The sequence below is a fragment of the Rhinoderma darwinii genome, chromosome 6 (genome assembly GCF_050947455.1).
Source record: "Rhinoderma darwinii isolate aRhiDar2 chromosome 6, aRhiDar2.hap1, whole genome shotgun sequence".
NCBI classification, from domain to species: Eukaryota; Metazoa; Chordata; class Amphibia; order Anura; family Rhinodermatidae; genus Rhinoderma; species Rhinoderma darwinii.
This window is the reverse complement of record NC_134692.1, coordinates 73249456-73265532: the sequence shown is the minus strand read 5'-3', so window position 1 is coordinate 73265532 and position 16077 is coordinate 73249456. Positions and strand designations below refer to the sequence as shown.

Below are 16077 nucleotides of genomic sequence, written 5' to 3'. Positions count from 1 at the left end.
TAAATGTACAAAAGCAATAGTATATGTACCTATATATACACAGCATTTTCGGTATATAATATAAAGCAAAAATCACGTGAAATACTTTAACGTGTAACCATCATTTCAATTTTTTCCCATAAATCCATAGTGTAAGCGAATATAAGAAATAATATTAGAAAAAAAAATGCTGCTTTCTCCAGTTATCAGGCACTTCTCCCTCTCCCACCTGCACTGATCATTCACTCTCAATTCACTGCTAAATTCCATATTCAATGAGGCAGAAATAATGACAGTTTACTGAAAAATCTGGTTACAGCTGCCCAAAGAAGTCCATGGAGGGGGGAGCACTAGGGGGACAGAGACACACAGAGACGTTGTTGCTGCTGGTTCTAGTGTTTTATCTCATCCCAGTGCTGAATTCACAGCTACACTGCTCCTTACTACTGTGTAATGTTCTCCATGCTGCTGCAGCTTTTAGTAAGTCTTTCATGTCATGTCAGTGCTGGATTCTAGTAAAACATTTACTCGAAGCAGCAGAATCTCTCTGTGTCTATCTCTGCAGCTATGGGCAGCTGTGATCTGATCCCTCCGTGAGCTTTCTTCATCTCTACCTCATTGAATTTGGATATTCGCAGTAAATTCAAAATGAGTGATAATTGCAGGAGGCATGAGGGAGAAGGAGAGGGGTCTGATAAGTGGAGAAAGAGGCATTAAGTTTGTTATATTCGCTTGTACTATTGAATTATGGGAGAAAATGGAAACGATAGAAACACTTTCTAAAAGGGTTATCCCAAGATCAAAATTTATCATCTATCCACAGGAGGTCCCGAGCTTCCCTGTTCCTCCTCACTGTACCATGTCCTTTCTCGGCCGTCTCCGTCAGTCCCATAAACTTTGAACAAAGCGGCACTGCACATGCTTGACTGCCGCTCCATTCAAAGTTCCAGTGATCGATGGGACCCCCAGCGATCAGACATTTATTACCTATCAAGTGGATAGGTGATAAATGTTGATCTTGGCACACCACCTTTAAAATAGATCATCATGTCTATAGTTTTCAAAACACAATCTGAGCCTCTAAGCATGCCAAAATGAAAAGCACCAGCAGATATACTAACTTTCTGGTTTCTTTAGTAAGTACATAAGTTTTTTTCTGAATCAATCTACAATAGGTTTGTTATTCATATTATTGCAGATTAATAATACGAAGAGATCACTTATTAGAAGACGCCTTCAATCAAATCATGGGGTTTTCAAGAAAAGATCTTCAAAGAAATAAGCTTTATGTGACTTTTGTTGGGGAAGAGGGGTAAGTCCTACTTACCAAATAAATGTAAGTGTCCATTTACATCGCAGTATTATGTCTCTGTAATATGGTGCTCATAGTTTGCTTAGGACAAATACTGTACCTGTGTTTCCAGTTTTATATGAAAGCACACAGGTTTTTTTTTCTCATATAATCCTCAAACTGCTGTGCTTCATTGCATAATGTATTATAGAAGTCTTCTGCTCTAGATGCACAGAGCCATTCTATGGCACTATAGGAACTTTGTTCCGCCACAATGCTGTGTGCATAGACCTTTAAAGTGTGCACATTAAGGATGTCCCTGCCCCTCTGCCATCTAAAAGAAGGTCTTTGATAAATGATAAATTTAACTGACCTATAAGTGAAGACACTTTTACATGGACCAATAATCAAATCATATGAACGCTCGTTCTCGATCATTGACCTGTGTAAACAGGGCAACAATCAGCCGATGAATGTGCAAACACTCGTTTATTGGCTGTTCTACCTGCTTATGCAGTCAATAAACTTGTCGCTAGTTGGCAGCATATCTCTTGTAGTAACGATCGTTCGTCCCCATACATAATAAATCATTGCTCCTTTTGAAAGGAGCAAACGAGCTCTGATCAACGAGCTGTCTCATCGTTTGGCACTCGTTTGAATTAATCAAACTAAATAACTGTATAAATGTTTGTTTTCTTTTTACATCAAAGGTTGGATTATAGTGGACCATCCAGGGAATTTTTCTTCCTTGTGTCTAGAGAGCTATTTAATCCATATTATGGTTTATTTGAGTATTCTGCAAATGACACTTACACAGTGCAAATAAGTCCAATGTCCGCATTTGTCGACAATCATCACGAATGGTAAGTTTTCATATTCATTTTTGCTACAAACTAAAAACTAGGAGGAAGATTTATTAATTGTATTGTAGGATGCATTCGTTTATATGTCGGTAAAAATGGCTTTACTGGCATAATACTTGTCACAAATCCTTAAAGGCTTTAGACACCTTTTGGAGTGATTATCCAAGCTCCGTTCTGATCAAGTCAAAGTGGATCTATTATGATTTCGTAAAAAGTCAGCTTAGAAAATCACTCGTGAGCCGCTGTCACTGACGGATTTGGCTCAAAACGGTTTTCTGCAAATTCAATGTACTACACATATCTATGTGATACATAAAAGTTGCAGAAGTAAAACAGTGATTATTTTAAAATGAAATGCAATTACAAAAGTGATTTTTATTACTAAATAGATGCATTTTAATATATATATATATTATAAAAAAGAACCCTAAGCATAGTCTCTGGGCATGTTAGTCACCTTGTTCTTCCTGATGCCACCTACCCTCTGTTGTACATACAGTTTATTATACACCAGTATTTTGCACCACAAAATTCTGCACATCTTTAAAAAGCAACTGCATGTTCCAAAAACTTTTGATATGTCAAAGAGACAAATCTGAAGGGGGCCCCGGGTACAGAGATCCCAACCATCTCTGAAACGAAGGTGCAGCAGGGCTCAGCCGAGCGATCTTCACCTTTTGGCTGTGATCGGCTCTGCTCCTTTGGCTGAAGACGGGCTCACATAAAACATCTATGAGTAGATCTTTCTGCCTTATAAGTCTAAAGTGCCAATCACAGCCAAAGGTGTAGAGTGCTCAGCTAAGAATTTCAGAAATGGTGGGGATTTTATCACCCAGACCTGCACCGATCAAAACTACTGATATGTCTCTATGAAAAATCAAACGTTTTTTGAAAGTGCAGTTACTGGGTTCAGCTGGGGGCAGCCTTGGGTTCAACCATTCTCTTCTCCCAGAAGTGTAACAATTTAGAGCCGGGCCCCATACCCCCACCCAATCAGAACTCCACTCTGGATCGGACATAAAAAAAATATATATGCTCACTGTTCCTCTTCTCTGAGGGGGTCGACTGCATCCCGCCCAGGCTGTCACATCAGGCCCTGGGAAAAGGTCTGCACTGCGGCACCCCCACTGTTCCTCTCGGGCTGCCACATCATGGCTAGCATCAGAACATTATATGTGACGCAGCATACAATATCCTGACCATGGACGTTATGTGCTGTGTCACATACTTCCTGACAGAAACTTGTCTGCGCTGCGGCGCAGACCTTTGCCGTGGCCTGATTTCGCAGCCTTAGGGGGATCTGGGACCGACCCCCTTCCTCTCTCGGCACATTTGCACCCCCTCAGACCGTGATCATTACACCACTGATTTGGCAGCCTTAGGGGGATCTGGGACCGACCCCCTTCCTCTCTCGGCACAGTTGCACCCCCTTAGACCGTGATCATTACACCACTGCCTTCTCCACAGTCACTCAAAAAAGCATAATTGAAAGAGCGTCTATCATCATAATGCTGTTTTAGGAGCAATCATTATGGAATCATATGATAAATAGGTGACTGACTTTCTTTCAGTAACTTACAGTGCAGCTGTTATCTGTGTATCTGCCATTGTCCAGCCCTCTTACAATGCAGGATTTGCAGCTGATTGGTCAATCATGTGAAATACTCACATACTCTGCTAAATCTGATCTGCTAACCGCAGATCTAGTCTTTAGACTTATTTAGACACAAGTCGACCCTCCAGGCTCATTCACTTCAAAGGGAAAGTTACTTAAAAATTAAACAAAGACGTTAGAAAGGTAAGAGATGTAATTTACCTGAATTGCCAAAAGGGAAACTATTTTAAATTAATACTGATTACACCCCAAAAATTTGTGGCATATTACAAACTGGTCATATTACAAACTGTAAGCATTAAAGGAATAATAAAGTTAGAAATTAATAATTTACTCCTTAATCACCAATCCGGATTTTTTAAATATAGTATGTGTGACTATATTGGAAAATAACTCAAAAAACCTTGACTTGGATGTGCAAAACCTTTTTAGTTTTTTTTTGTCATTTATTAACTTTTGTAGCCAAAATTTTTTTTATTAAATCAATGTTTTATTTCATTTTAAGCAACTTTTAAATTGGTTTTTATAATTTTTTTCTCTTTATCAGATACAGCTTCTATGTATCCTGTATACATAGAAACTATATCTTGCCATCAAAGCCGATTCCGTCAGGTCAGCTGGATTGATGGCTCGGCTGAAAGCTGGTCATGCGTGTCTCTGACACACAGGATCCAGCTAATAACGATCACATCTAACTTTGTGAGAATTTTAAAAAGAAAATTATATTTTTTTGGCAGTTCTTTAGAAGATTAGGACTCCCCTCCTAACCTATTGGAAACCTAGTATAAAAAATATATATATGAATTGTGAATATAATATCAATTTGTTTCCTTAATGACCCCCCCCCCCCCCTCCCTTTTTGGCTATCCATAAATATGAAAACTATTTTTTTACCTCAATAATAAGCAACTGTGTAATAGGTTTCAAAGCAAGGATAATTACAGAGGCCTTGGTTGGATTAGCATATGAGGCAGTAAAAACATGTCTCTCTTCTTCGGCCATGTTTTCGGCACACCCGACATCTCTTCTGGCGGTATTTTTTTATTTCAGTTTCGGACACGGCATAAAAAGTGCGGCTCCATGAGTTTTTTTTACATCTTCTTACTCATAGATTCCAGCATCCCCTGAATCAAACAAAAGGTGTAAGATAATTTTTTCTCTTGGATCTCCAAAAATCTTAATGTATTCTGGAATTTTTTGCACATGAAGGAATTCTATTTAGGAACCTGTATGAAGTAGATTGCTATTATTTTGTCCTAGTTTTTCTTTTTACCAGACTAAGGCTGAAGGACCCAGTCCGAGAGGCCCCTAAAAACGTGATATAATCTTTACAGATTGGCTTTGCGGTGGCCTCTCACCCATTTACAGTGCAAGTGGCATCAACGTGTATCGTGCTGAGCATTTGAATGTCTTTTCAATCATTGTTCTTAAGTGCAAGCAGTCCATTACTGGCTAATGCAGTGACACACGTTGTGGTGGGAGACCTTTTCTATATTTTGCTAATCTTTCTGAAGGCTCCTGGACCTGCTGCACAAAGATTTCTTAACTGTGACTGTATAGATTGGGTACCTCTTGTAAAGGAACAACTGAATGAGGTCCCAGACAATTTTTTCACTGGTGCCTATGTTGTCCGAGCAGCCTGAAGGATTCATCTCCTTGTCCCTGCCTTCATAGATGTTGAAATCACATGTGTAGTCAGTTGTTTTTTCAAATACTCTTTTAGATGGTATAAATTGCTGAAATGACAGTCGCCTTTTAATGTAATGATTATTAATCCGCAAACAAGTTTATCCCGGGGGTGTATGACTTTAGGAATGAATCTTGGTTAATCATAATTAATGGCCTCAATTTGTGATTGCGATCATGGCCTGGGTCACTTCTTGGGTGGGCTTTCATATATTGTTAAAATATGGGAGTCGCATTCAAATTTCATACCTTTTCTTGGACATTATTGCTGGAAAAACGGGTAGCACGGGTGGATCTTGTTGGCTAGTAAGAATGAATGGATGTCTTTTTTACTATGTTTAAACCCTTAACGGCATGCCATGTACTTGTGCGTGGTAACCATTAAGGGGAACTTTGGAGCGGGCTCACAGGCTGAGCGCGTTCCATACTTAGCGGATGTCGTATGTGTAATACAGCCAACACCTTACTGCAATGGGTGGAATTGAAGATCACTTTGATTTCGGTTGTTTAACCTCTTAGATGCCCCAGTCAATACAGCCAACACTTCACTGCAACAAGTGGAATCGGAGATCAATTTGATTCCGCTCGTTTAACCCCTTAGATGCTGCAGTCAATAGCGACAGCTGCAACTAAGGCGTTTGAAAGAGAAGAGCGGCCCACTCCAACAGCAGATCGCTCCCCCCCCCCGCAACTTGATCGTAGGGTACCAATGGTTGTCATGCCAGTCTCAGGGCCTAATGAATCTAATAATATCGGTGTTGTTATATTTGGCACCCGATATTTAAATAACCCCCTGAACTGTCAATGGGGCATGTAATTGGCAAGGGGGCGTGTAACATCGCTGTGGCACTGTCCAATCAGCTACGGACAGTGTCACAGAAAGAGCTGGAAAAAGGAGAGCACGTGCGCGCATAGCTCCGCCGCCACCACCACGGAACAGAAGGGGAGAAGAAGAATATGAATTCTTCTTCTTCTGTTCCATGGCGGCGGGAGTATCTTCGGCAGCGGCATCGGAGCTGTGAGCGCGGGCAGGTGCGCGCGTAATGTCTCACTCACTCTTCAACTGTCGGCAGACAAAGACAAGACTGTGTGATCTCTTGTTCAGCCTTGTTCAGCTTGTGCGCGCGCACACGCTCTCCTCTCTCCAGCTCTTGCTGTGACACTGTCCGTAGCTGATTAGACAGTGTCCCAGCGATGCTACATGCCCCCTTGCCAATTACACGCCCCATTGACAATTCAGGAGGTTATTTAAATATTGGGCGCCAAATATAATGGCACCGATATCTAGGAGGATAAGAATTTTTTTTTAAATGCCCCAGGGTTTGTGCAGCCCCGCCTATTACATGCTGCACTCAGCTGCACATGTATGGGCAGGTGAAAGGTTTTAGATCTATAATTTAAAAACAAGATTCCCTCTAGGCTTGAATCTCAAAAAGGAACTCCTGTTCCATTATTAGCTCTGTCGTATAACTCCTGTATAGCATAAGACGAATAAAAGTTTCAGATGTGAAATAAAAAAGAAATTCATATATAGCATATCTTACAGTACGTGTCATAACCACAACTTAATGGATCTTATATATGATAAAAACTTTTTGGGCATCTGATCGCATACTATAGAACCCAAACATCGGATATCAAATAGTATGGCAGAGTATTAACTTTTTGGCTACAGTTTGTGGTATACAATGTTTTACTTACCTTGGTCACGTGTTAAATTGGTCAAAGAGAGTCTTGATGTTGTCATGTCTGGGGATTCCATCTATATATATGTTTCTTGTTGTGGGACAGCAGATGTGTCATCTGTGGATACAAAGTAAGGCGCATAACCATTATCTTGTGACATATTCAGGTATCTCGTTTTCATTTTCATTTGTGTATGCATTTTGCATGGCAGTACAATTAATATATATATTTGGGATGCAAAATAATGCACACATTGCAAATACATTGACTGCGGTAATGTTCGCATACACTCATAAAAACAATGATCAGAACATGTGTATTCATGTCGGTAATTTTCTTCCTCTTTCCAAGTTCAGTAGACAATAAACAGGCAACTGTTAGTGAGCTTATATTCATCTTTATTTTATATTTTTCTGTTTGAGGAAAGATATACTATGTATTTTTCTTTTTTGAATTTTTTTCTTCTGTGTTTTCTATTATAAAAAGTATTTTAACGTGCTACATGTGTTTCTGGCTGCGTTTATGTTCTATCAGCAATGGGCTACATTGCAAAATATGGTTTTATAATCTCTTTTGCCTTTTCCCAGTATATATATTTATTTTTACTGGAGACCCAGCCCAGGGGCACTATTTATATCATACTCATACAATTGGTTTATTTCCGAATGTGTGTACGTAGAGCTTTTTTCATATGTTCTACTTACCCTGGTTCTATTTGGAACCTTGAGGGTTATTTTTTTCTGCATTCCTGATAGCTACAGGTGGATGAATAACAACACGGCTAGTGTTCGAAACGCATAGGCTTGGGCATTTGCCCATACGAAACCACCTTGATACTGCGTCTCTTTCCATTTTTACTCATTTTTCTATGTCAATAAAAGTGGGAACATCGATTCCCTTTTAATCACCAAGTCACGCTGGATCAATCCGTCTTTCATTTCTATGTTACTTACCGTGAGCCGTCGCGGAGATCCGTGCGAGGTCTGAGTGCAGGACGCAGGAGTGGGGAGCTGGAGGCTTCCTCCCTTCCTATTTTTCTTTCAGGTGAAAGGTTCTCTTTAAAGTAAATTTTTTCCTAAAGTAATGTTAAAAAAAATTAGAGTTAACATAATTGGTATCGCCGTGTCTGTAAAAGTCTGAACTATTACAATAAAAACAATAAATGTTATTTATCCTGATGAACGCTATAAAAAAATAAATTAAAAAAGCATGAATTGTTGAAATTTCATATCCCCATAATCGTATCAACCCATAGAATAAAGTTAATATGTTGTTTTTACTGCACAATGAATGCCGTAAAAAAGAAATAAAAAAATACTCTGGCGGAAACGCTGTTTTTTGCATGTTCCACTCCACATATATTTTTTTCAGTTTCCCAGTATCTTATATATATTTTCGAAAGTTTGTTTAGAGCCCGATTTTTCATTGGTTTAAAATCAGGGAATAGGTATTTTTGATTGGACACACGTTCCCCAGGTAACGGATTGCACTGACGGGCTCCGTCCCCTATTGATGACGTGGCAGCCCATAATTGGCTGCAACGTACATCATTCGATGACTTCGGGGACCTGCAGTAAGGAAATGCTCCAAATGTGTCACATGACGTCCCTAGTTTCCCTCACAGGAAGCGGGTGAGTCGGGTGAGCGGCCGCCGCCTCAGTTTTGGGCCACATTATGTGTGAGGTACAGCGGGGGCTCCACGTCTCCCTCCACTGCCGATGAATGTCATGTCACTGCAGGACGCGGTCTGGACGGTGAATCCCGGAGGAAAGGATTACTAGGGGGAGTAGTGGTTACCTAGAGTGCAGTAGTCCTCTATGTATCCTCCCACTGAGGGCATGCTGAGGGTTATAGTACCTCCTCAGGTGCAGAGCTTCTCATCTATTAAATAGACACGTCGTCTGTATCATGTGAAACTACAACTCCCAGCATGTGGCCGCACCACCCGTAGAGACCAGAAATACAGTGACAGGACTGCAAAAACTCATTTTATTAAGAATTAAAAAAATATATATAAGGTGATGACGTATATAACATAAATGAAATATAGAATAACTGGTATATAATATATACATAAAATACCTGCAACTCGTGTGTAACGATACATAACTGGAATATAAAACCTATAATATAACGAATATAAAACATATATAATATAACGAATATAAAACACAATATAACTGGAATATAAAACATTGATGCCAAATGGGCATAAATCAGAAGTCCCCGCCCCTCATCCACCACTTCGTAGTTTAGTCTAGGAGCACTTGCTTAGGACTTTTATTTCCTAAAGGGAATACATTTTTTTTGATCATGTGATCATAGTGTTAAGGATATTTAATGGTGCTTCCAATAACATTGGGTCCGGTGTCACAAGTATTCCACCCGTACTTACGGACCCGTTTTTTCTGCACTAATCGGCAGCCCCTTCTCTCTATCAGTGCTGGAAAGAGAGAAGGGGCAGCCCTTTCGGGCAGAGTTTCCACAGCGATTGAAAGTAAAAAAAGTTCATACGTACCGTTGTCTTGGTGACGCGTCCCTCTTGACATCCAGTCCGACCTCCCTGGATGACGCGGCAGTCCATGTGACCGCTGCAGCCTGTTATTGGCCTGTGATTGGCTGCAGCGGTCACATGGGATGAAACGTCATCCCGGGAGGCCGGACTGGAGGAAGAAGCAGGTGAGTTAACTTTTAATAAAGTATGGGAGCACGGTCCATAAAAAGCAGAAACAGGACATGTCCTATCTTTTGCGGAGCCTTTCTACGGCATGGACACCTTCCTGTAAATATACAGGAAGGTGTCCATGGGCAATAGAAGTGAATGGGTCCGTAATTACGGACTAATTCTACGGTCGTTTCATGGGGCCTTACAACACATAATTGGGTATTTAAATAGTGAGCTTTTACTCTATCTATACCGTAAGTCAACCTCCCGAGCAACGCCAGTATAAAAGCTAGTATTATATAGTATATTAAATGGTGCAATGAAAAACTACAAATTGTTCCGCAAAAATCGAACCCTCATACGGCTGTGTCGATGGGAAAAAAAAAAGTTAATCTTTTGGAAGTCAGGGAGGAAAAAACGAAAATAAATATCAAAAATTGGCTGCCTCATGAAGGGATTAAAACAAGTTTTTAACCCCTTCCCGACATTTGTCGTAAGTATACGACATGGAACGCTAGTGCTTCCCGCCAAATGTCGTATACTTACGCCAAATGTTTGGCACCGGCTCAGAAGCTGAGTCGGTGCCATCATCCCCAGATGTCAGCTGTATCTGACAGCTGACATCCGGCTGTAATGGCGGGGACCGAAATTAGCTTAGATCACCGCCATTAACCCCTTCAATGCAGCGTTCAAACGTGATCGCTACATTTAAGCTGTTTTCAGCTCATCGGAACCCCAGCAATGAAATTGCCGGGGTTCCGGTGGCTGCAATGGCAACCGGGGGCCTAATACTGGCCTCCCGATCTGCCTAGCACGGAAGCCGGTCAAGATCCGCCTGGCAGCGGAGCCTGATCGGCTTCCGTAGCCGCCGGCAAGATGGCTCAGGAGCTGATCCGGCGTCACCAGCGGTGGAAGTCAGCTGTATGTTACAGCTGACATCCACCTGTAATGGCAGGAACCGGAGCTAACCCCGATCCCTGCCATTAACCCATTCGATGCAGAAATCGAAAGCGATTGCTGCATCTTAGCGGTTGCTAGCAGATCGCCAGCCCTGTCAGGCAATCAGGACTGGCGACTGCTGCTATGGCAACAGGAGACACAATGACCTCCTGCTCTGCCATAACGGAAGCTGATTTGGCCCCGCCGGGAGGCGAAGCCTAATCGGCTTGTTGTCAGTGAATAACTGGCAGATCTAATACATTGCACTACGTAGGTAGTGCAATGTATTAGAAAAAAATTAATCTGACAGTTGGACCGTCAAGTCCCCTAGTGGGACTTGAGAAAAAGTGTAAAAAAAAGTATTAAAAAAGAGTAAAAAAAAAAAGTGAAAACAATAAAAGTTTCAAGTAATAAAATAAAACACAATCGCCCTTTTTCTCTTATCAAGTCCTTTATTATTGAAAAATAATAATAAACCATACGTATTTGGTATCGCCGCGACCGTAACGACCTGAGGTATCAAAATATTATATTATTTATTGCACGCGGTGAACAGCGTAAAGAAAAAACGTAAAAAACTTTACCAGAGTTTCTGTTTTTTGGTCACTGACCTACAAATAATATATATTAAGTGATCAAAAAGTCGCACGTATCCAAAAATGGTACCTATAAAAATTATAGCTCGTCTCGCAAAAAACAAGCCCTCATACAGCTCCGTCGACAAAAAAATGTAAAAGTTATGGTTCTCACAACTTGGCGACAGAAAAAACACATTCTTTTTACAAAAGTAATTTTATTGTGCAAAAAGTTGTAAAACATAAAAAAGTTATATAAATTAGGTATCGCCGGAATCGTACTGACCCACAGAATAAAATTAACATGTAATTTATATTGCGCGGTGAACGCTTTATAAAAAAATCCATGCCAGAATTGCGGTTTTTTTGTTTACCTGGCCTCCCAAAACATAGGATAAAAGGTGATCAAAAAGTCGCACGTACCCCAAAATGGTACCAATAATAACTACAGCTCGTCCTGCAAAAAAAAAGCTCTCATACCACTACATCTATGAAAAAATTAAATTAGTTAAGGCTCCAATAAGTCAGGAAATAAAAAATATGCAGTCGAGGGAAACATTTCTTCTGTTTCAAGAGGCGATTTATCAAGGACCTAAAATTAGGGAACCAGGAAGGGGAGAGCCCAAACATATCTGCTGGAAGTGAGGGTGCCCGTATTATACCAGGACTACACTTTCCCAGAAAAATTCCCCAAACTGCAAAGGTGCGGATTGTGGACCAAAGGGGGGATAAGAAAGGACGCCATATATCAGTGCGACACCGGCCTGTGCAGAAAGGATTGCTTCACAGCGTAACACACATCTATGGATAATTTTATTGTTTTTTTTACCCCATTATTATACCACCTGACTATGCCCCTGATATACTCCGCCCGGCTTACATGTAACGCCACATTATTAATGGAAACACCAGCAATAATCAAAAAATCTACTACCAAGCAAAATCCGCTCTCCAAAAGCCAAATGGCGCTCCCTCCGCACTGAACCCTACAGTGTGCCCAAACAGCAGTTTCCTTCCACATATATGGCATCGTCATACCCGGGAGAACCCTTTTAACAATTTTTGGTGTGGTTGTCTCCAGTGGCATAAGCTGGGCATGACATATTTGTCACTGAAATGGCATATCTAGGGAAAAATATACATTTTTAATTTGCACCATCCGCAGCGCATTCATTTATGGAAAAGACCTGTGGGGTGACAATGCTCTCTACACCCCTTAATAAATGCCCTGAGGGGTGTCGTTTCCAAATGGGGTCACTTCTCAGGGGTTTCTTTTTATTATTTAACATCTGAGCCTCTGCAATTGTGAACCAATACATTGTAAATCGCCAAATTAGGCCTCAATTTTACATGGTACGCTTTCATTCCTGAGCCTGGTCGAATGTCCATGCAAAAGATTAGTGCCCCATGTAGGGTGTTGTTTCTAAAACCGGGAAACACAGCATAATAATTGGAGAGCTGTCTTGTTATGGTGACACAAGCTGGGCACCACATATTTGCATATCTATGGAAAAAATCCAATTTGCACTCTGCAACATCAAGTGCACACTAATTTTTACAAAACACCTGCAGGGTTAAAATGCTTACTACACCCCTAGGTAAATGCATTGAGGGGTGTAGTTTCCAAAATTGGGTCACTTCTGGGGGATTTCCACTGTTTTGGGCCCACAGGCGCCCAGAAACCAATCCAGCAACATCTGCACTCCAAATGGCGCTCCTTCCCTTCTGAGCCCTGCCGTGTGCCCAAACAGAAGTTTATGACCACATATGGGGTAATGCCGTACTGGGGAGAAATTGCTTTACAAATGTTGGGTACTTTTTTTCCTTTATTTGTTGAGAAAATGAAAAATTTTGCGGTAAAGCTACGTCTTATTGAAGAGAAAGGATTGTTTTTATTTTCACTGCCCAATTCTACTAAATTCTATTAAACATCTGTGGGGTCAAAATGCTTACTACACCCCTAGATTAATTCCTCAAGGGGTGTAGTTTCCTAAATGGAGTCACTTTTTGGGCGTTTTCATTGTTTTTTTCCCCTCAGGGGCTTTGCAAATGTGACATAGCCTCTGCAAACCATTCCTGCCACATGTGGGGTATTGTTTTACTCGGGAGAAATTGCTTCAGTCCTTGTGGAAATGAGAAAAAATTTGCTAAACCTACATTTTCTTTGAAAAAATGTAGTTTTTTATTTTCAGGGCCTACTTCCAATAATTTCTGCAAAGAAACTGTGGGGTCAAAACGCTCATTATACCCCTAGATAATTTCCTCAATGGGTGTAGTCTCCAAAATGGGGTCACTTGTGGGGGGTTTCCACTGTTTTGTCCCCTCAGGGGCTTAGTAAATGCGACATGGCCTCCGCAAACCATTCCTGCTAAATTTGAGCTCCAAAAGCCAAATAGCGCTCTTTCACTTCTAAGCCCTGCCGTGTGTCCAAACAGCCGTTTATTACCACATGTGGGGTATTGTTTTACTCGGGAGAAATTGCTTTACAAATTTTATGGTGCTTTTTCTCCTTAAGTCCTTGTGGAAATGAGAAAAAATTAGCTAAACCTACATTTTCTTTGAAAAAATTTAGATTGTCATTTTCAGGGCCTATTTCCAATAATTTCTGTAAAAAACCTGTGCTGTCAAAATGCTCACTATACCCCTAGATAATTTCCTTGAGGTGTGTAGTTTCCCAAATGGGGTCACTTTTGGGGGATTTTCACTGTTTTGGCACCGCAAGAGCCCTTCAAACTTGACATGGTGCCTAAAATATATTCTAATAAAAATAAGGCCCCAAAATCCTCTAGGTACTCCTTTGTTTCTGAGGCCGGTGCTTCATTTCAGTAGCACGCTATGGCCACATGTGGGATATTTCTAAAAACTTCAGAACCTGGGCAATAAAAATTTAGTTGCATTTCTCTGGTAAAACCTTCTGTGTTATAAAAAAAATTCTATTAAAAATCTGTAAATTTCACCTCTACTTTGCTTTAATTCCTGTGAAATGTCTAAAGGGTTAAGACATTTTCTAAATGCTGTTTTGAATACTTTGAGGGGTGAAGTTTTTTAAATGGGGTGACTTTTTGGGGGTTTCTAATATATAAGGCCCTCAAAGCCACTTCACAACTGAACTGGCCCCTGTAAAAATAGCCTTTTGAAATTTTCTTGAAAATGTGAGAAATTGCTGCTAAAGTTCAAAGCCTTGTAACGTCCTAGAAAAATAAAAGGATGTTCAAAAAACGATGCCAATCTAAAGTAGACATATGGGGGATGTTAATTAGGAACAATTTTGTTATAACTGCCTGTCTTACAAGCAGATACATTCAAATTGAGAAAAATGCAAATTTTTTAATTTTTTCCGCTAAATTTTGGTGTTTTTCACAATTTAATACTGAACATATCGAGCAAATTTTGCCAGTAATTTAAAGTCCAATGTGTCATGAGAAAACATTTTCAGAATCGCTTGGATAGGTGATAGCATTCCGAAGTTCTTACCACATAAAGTGAAACTTGTCAGATTTGAAAAATGAGGCTCTGTCAGGAAGGTCAAAAGTGGCCAAAGAGGGAAGGGGTTAAGGGTAGGAACACATTAGGCGTAAACACTGCGGATCTTCAACAGCATATTATGGTAGCAGCGGTGTGGGTGAGATTTCTACAAATCTCATCCCCACACAGCGGAAAAAAGCAGCCGAAAAACACGCACATAAATTGAACTGCAATTCGGTTTTATCAGCTGCAGCATGTCAATTAATGCTGCGGAATCGCTGCTCTTGTGTAGCGTGTTTTCCACATTGAATTCAATGGGGTGCTTAAACCCGCAACAACCCGCGCGTGTGTTGCGATATTTGCGGCAAAATCACAGTGCAAAAATCGCAAGTAAGAAAAAAAAAAGTTATACTTACCCAGAGTTCATCGCTTCTTCTCCAGTCCAGCCTCCTGGGATGACGTTTCATCCCATGTAACCGCTGTAGCGGACACATGGCCTGCAACGTCATCCCAGGAGGCTGGACTACGCAAAGAAGAGAGGGAGGGGGTAAGTATAAGTCCCTCTTCACACAGAGTTTTTTTGCAGGCAGAAAACTCTGCCTGGAAAAATTAGCTCCGTTTTTTTTAAGTGGTTTTGCACCACAGGCGTTTTTTGCCGCAATTTTAAAAGTGTTTTTTGCCGCAATTTTTGAGGCGTTTTTTACCTCTTTTTTCAACAGGCAAAGGTAAAAACCGCAAGCGTTTTTTGCCATAAAATAAGTTAAAAAAACGTGTAAAAAAGAGGCTGTGGCCGTTCGCAGCGTTTTTTCCGTCTCCCATTGAAACGCCTCAAGATAGGGCATGTCGCTTCTTTTTCCTGCAAGTATTTATTTTTTTATGAATCAAAGGGAGGCAATTTCGGCCATTTTTTACCGCAGTATCCGCGGCAAAAACCTCTGTGTGATCAGGGCCTGAATGTTTTGGTTGACACAGCGTGTTCCTACCCTAAAAATGCTTTTATCTCCGGAATATTTGTGGTGGCCAGGACTTTTACATAACCAGACGACTGTTTTTGTGAGATAAATAGCCTAACATACAGATTTGTCTGGTCTACAAAAAGTTGTCAGTAATAAAAAATCTTAAGTAGGGGGGAAATATTTGGCACTTCCACATTAATTCCAGGCATTGCTTTATTGGGGAAACTTCAGAGAAAAGGATACTGTGAGATCCCCAAAAATGTGTGTCATTACGGCATAAGATGCATTTCCCATATTGGTTTCTCTACCTTCCTTCATATGATTTTGTAGCCTTGTGACACAAGCAAAACTTGTGGT

General features: G+C 40.6%; 1 protein-coding gene across 4 annotated transcripts in view; it reads left to right on the top strand.

Annotated features, from left to right (window-relative positions):
• Positions 1 to 16077, top strand: part of HECW2 (HECT, C2 and WW domain containing E3 ubiquitin protein ligase 2) — a 547978-nt gene that overhangs the window by 497246 nt on the left and 34655 nt on the right. For all 4 annotated transcript variants that reach the window (XM_075829943.1, XM_075829941.1, XM_075829942.1 and 1 more), the window contains 2 exons: positions 1178 to 1291; positions 1981 to 2133. In XM_075829943.1, the coding sequence (XP_075686058.1) occupies positions 1178 to 1291; positions 1981 to 2133 (267 nt within the window). The remainder of the gene's footprint in view (positions 1 to 1177; positions 1292 to 1980; positions 2134 to 16077) is intronic.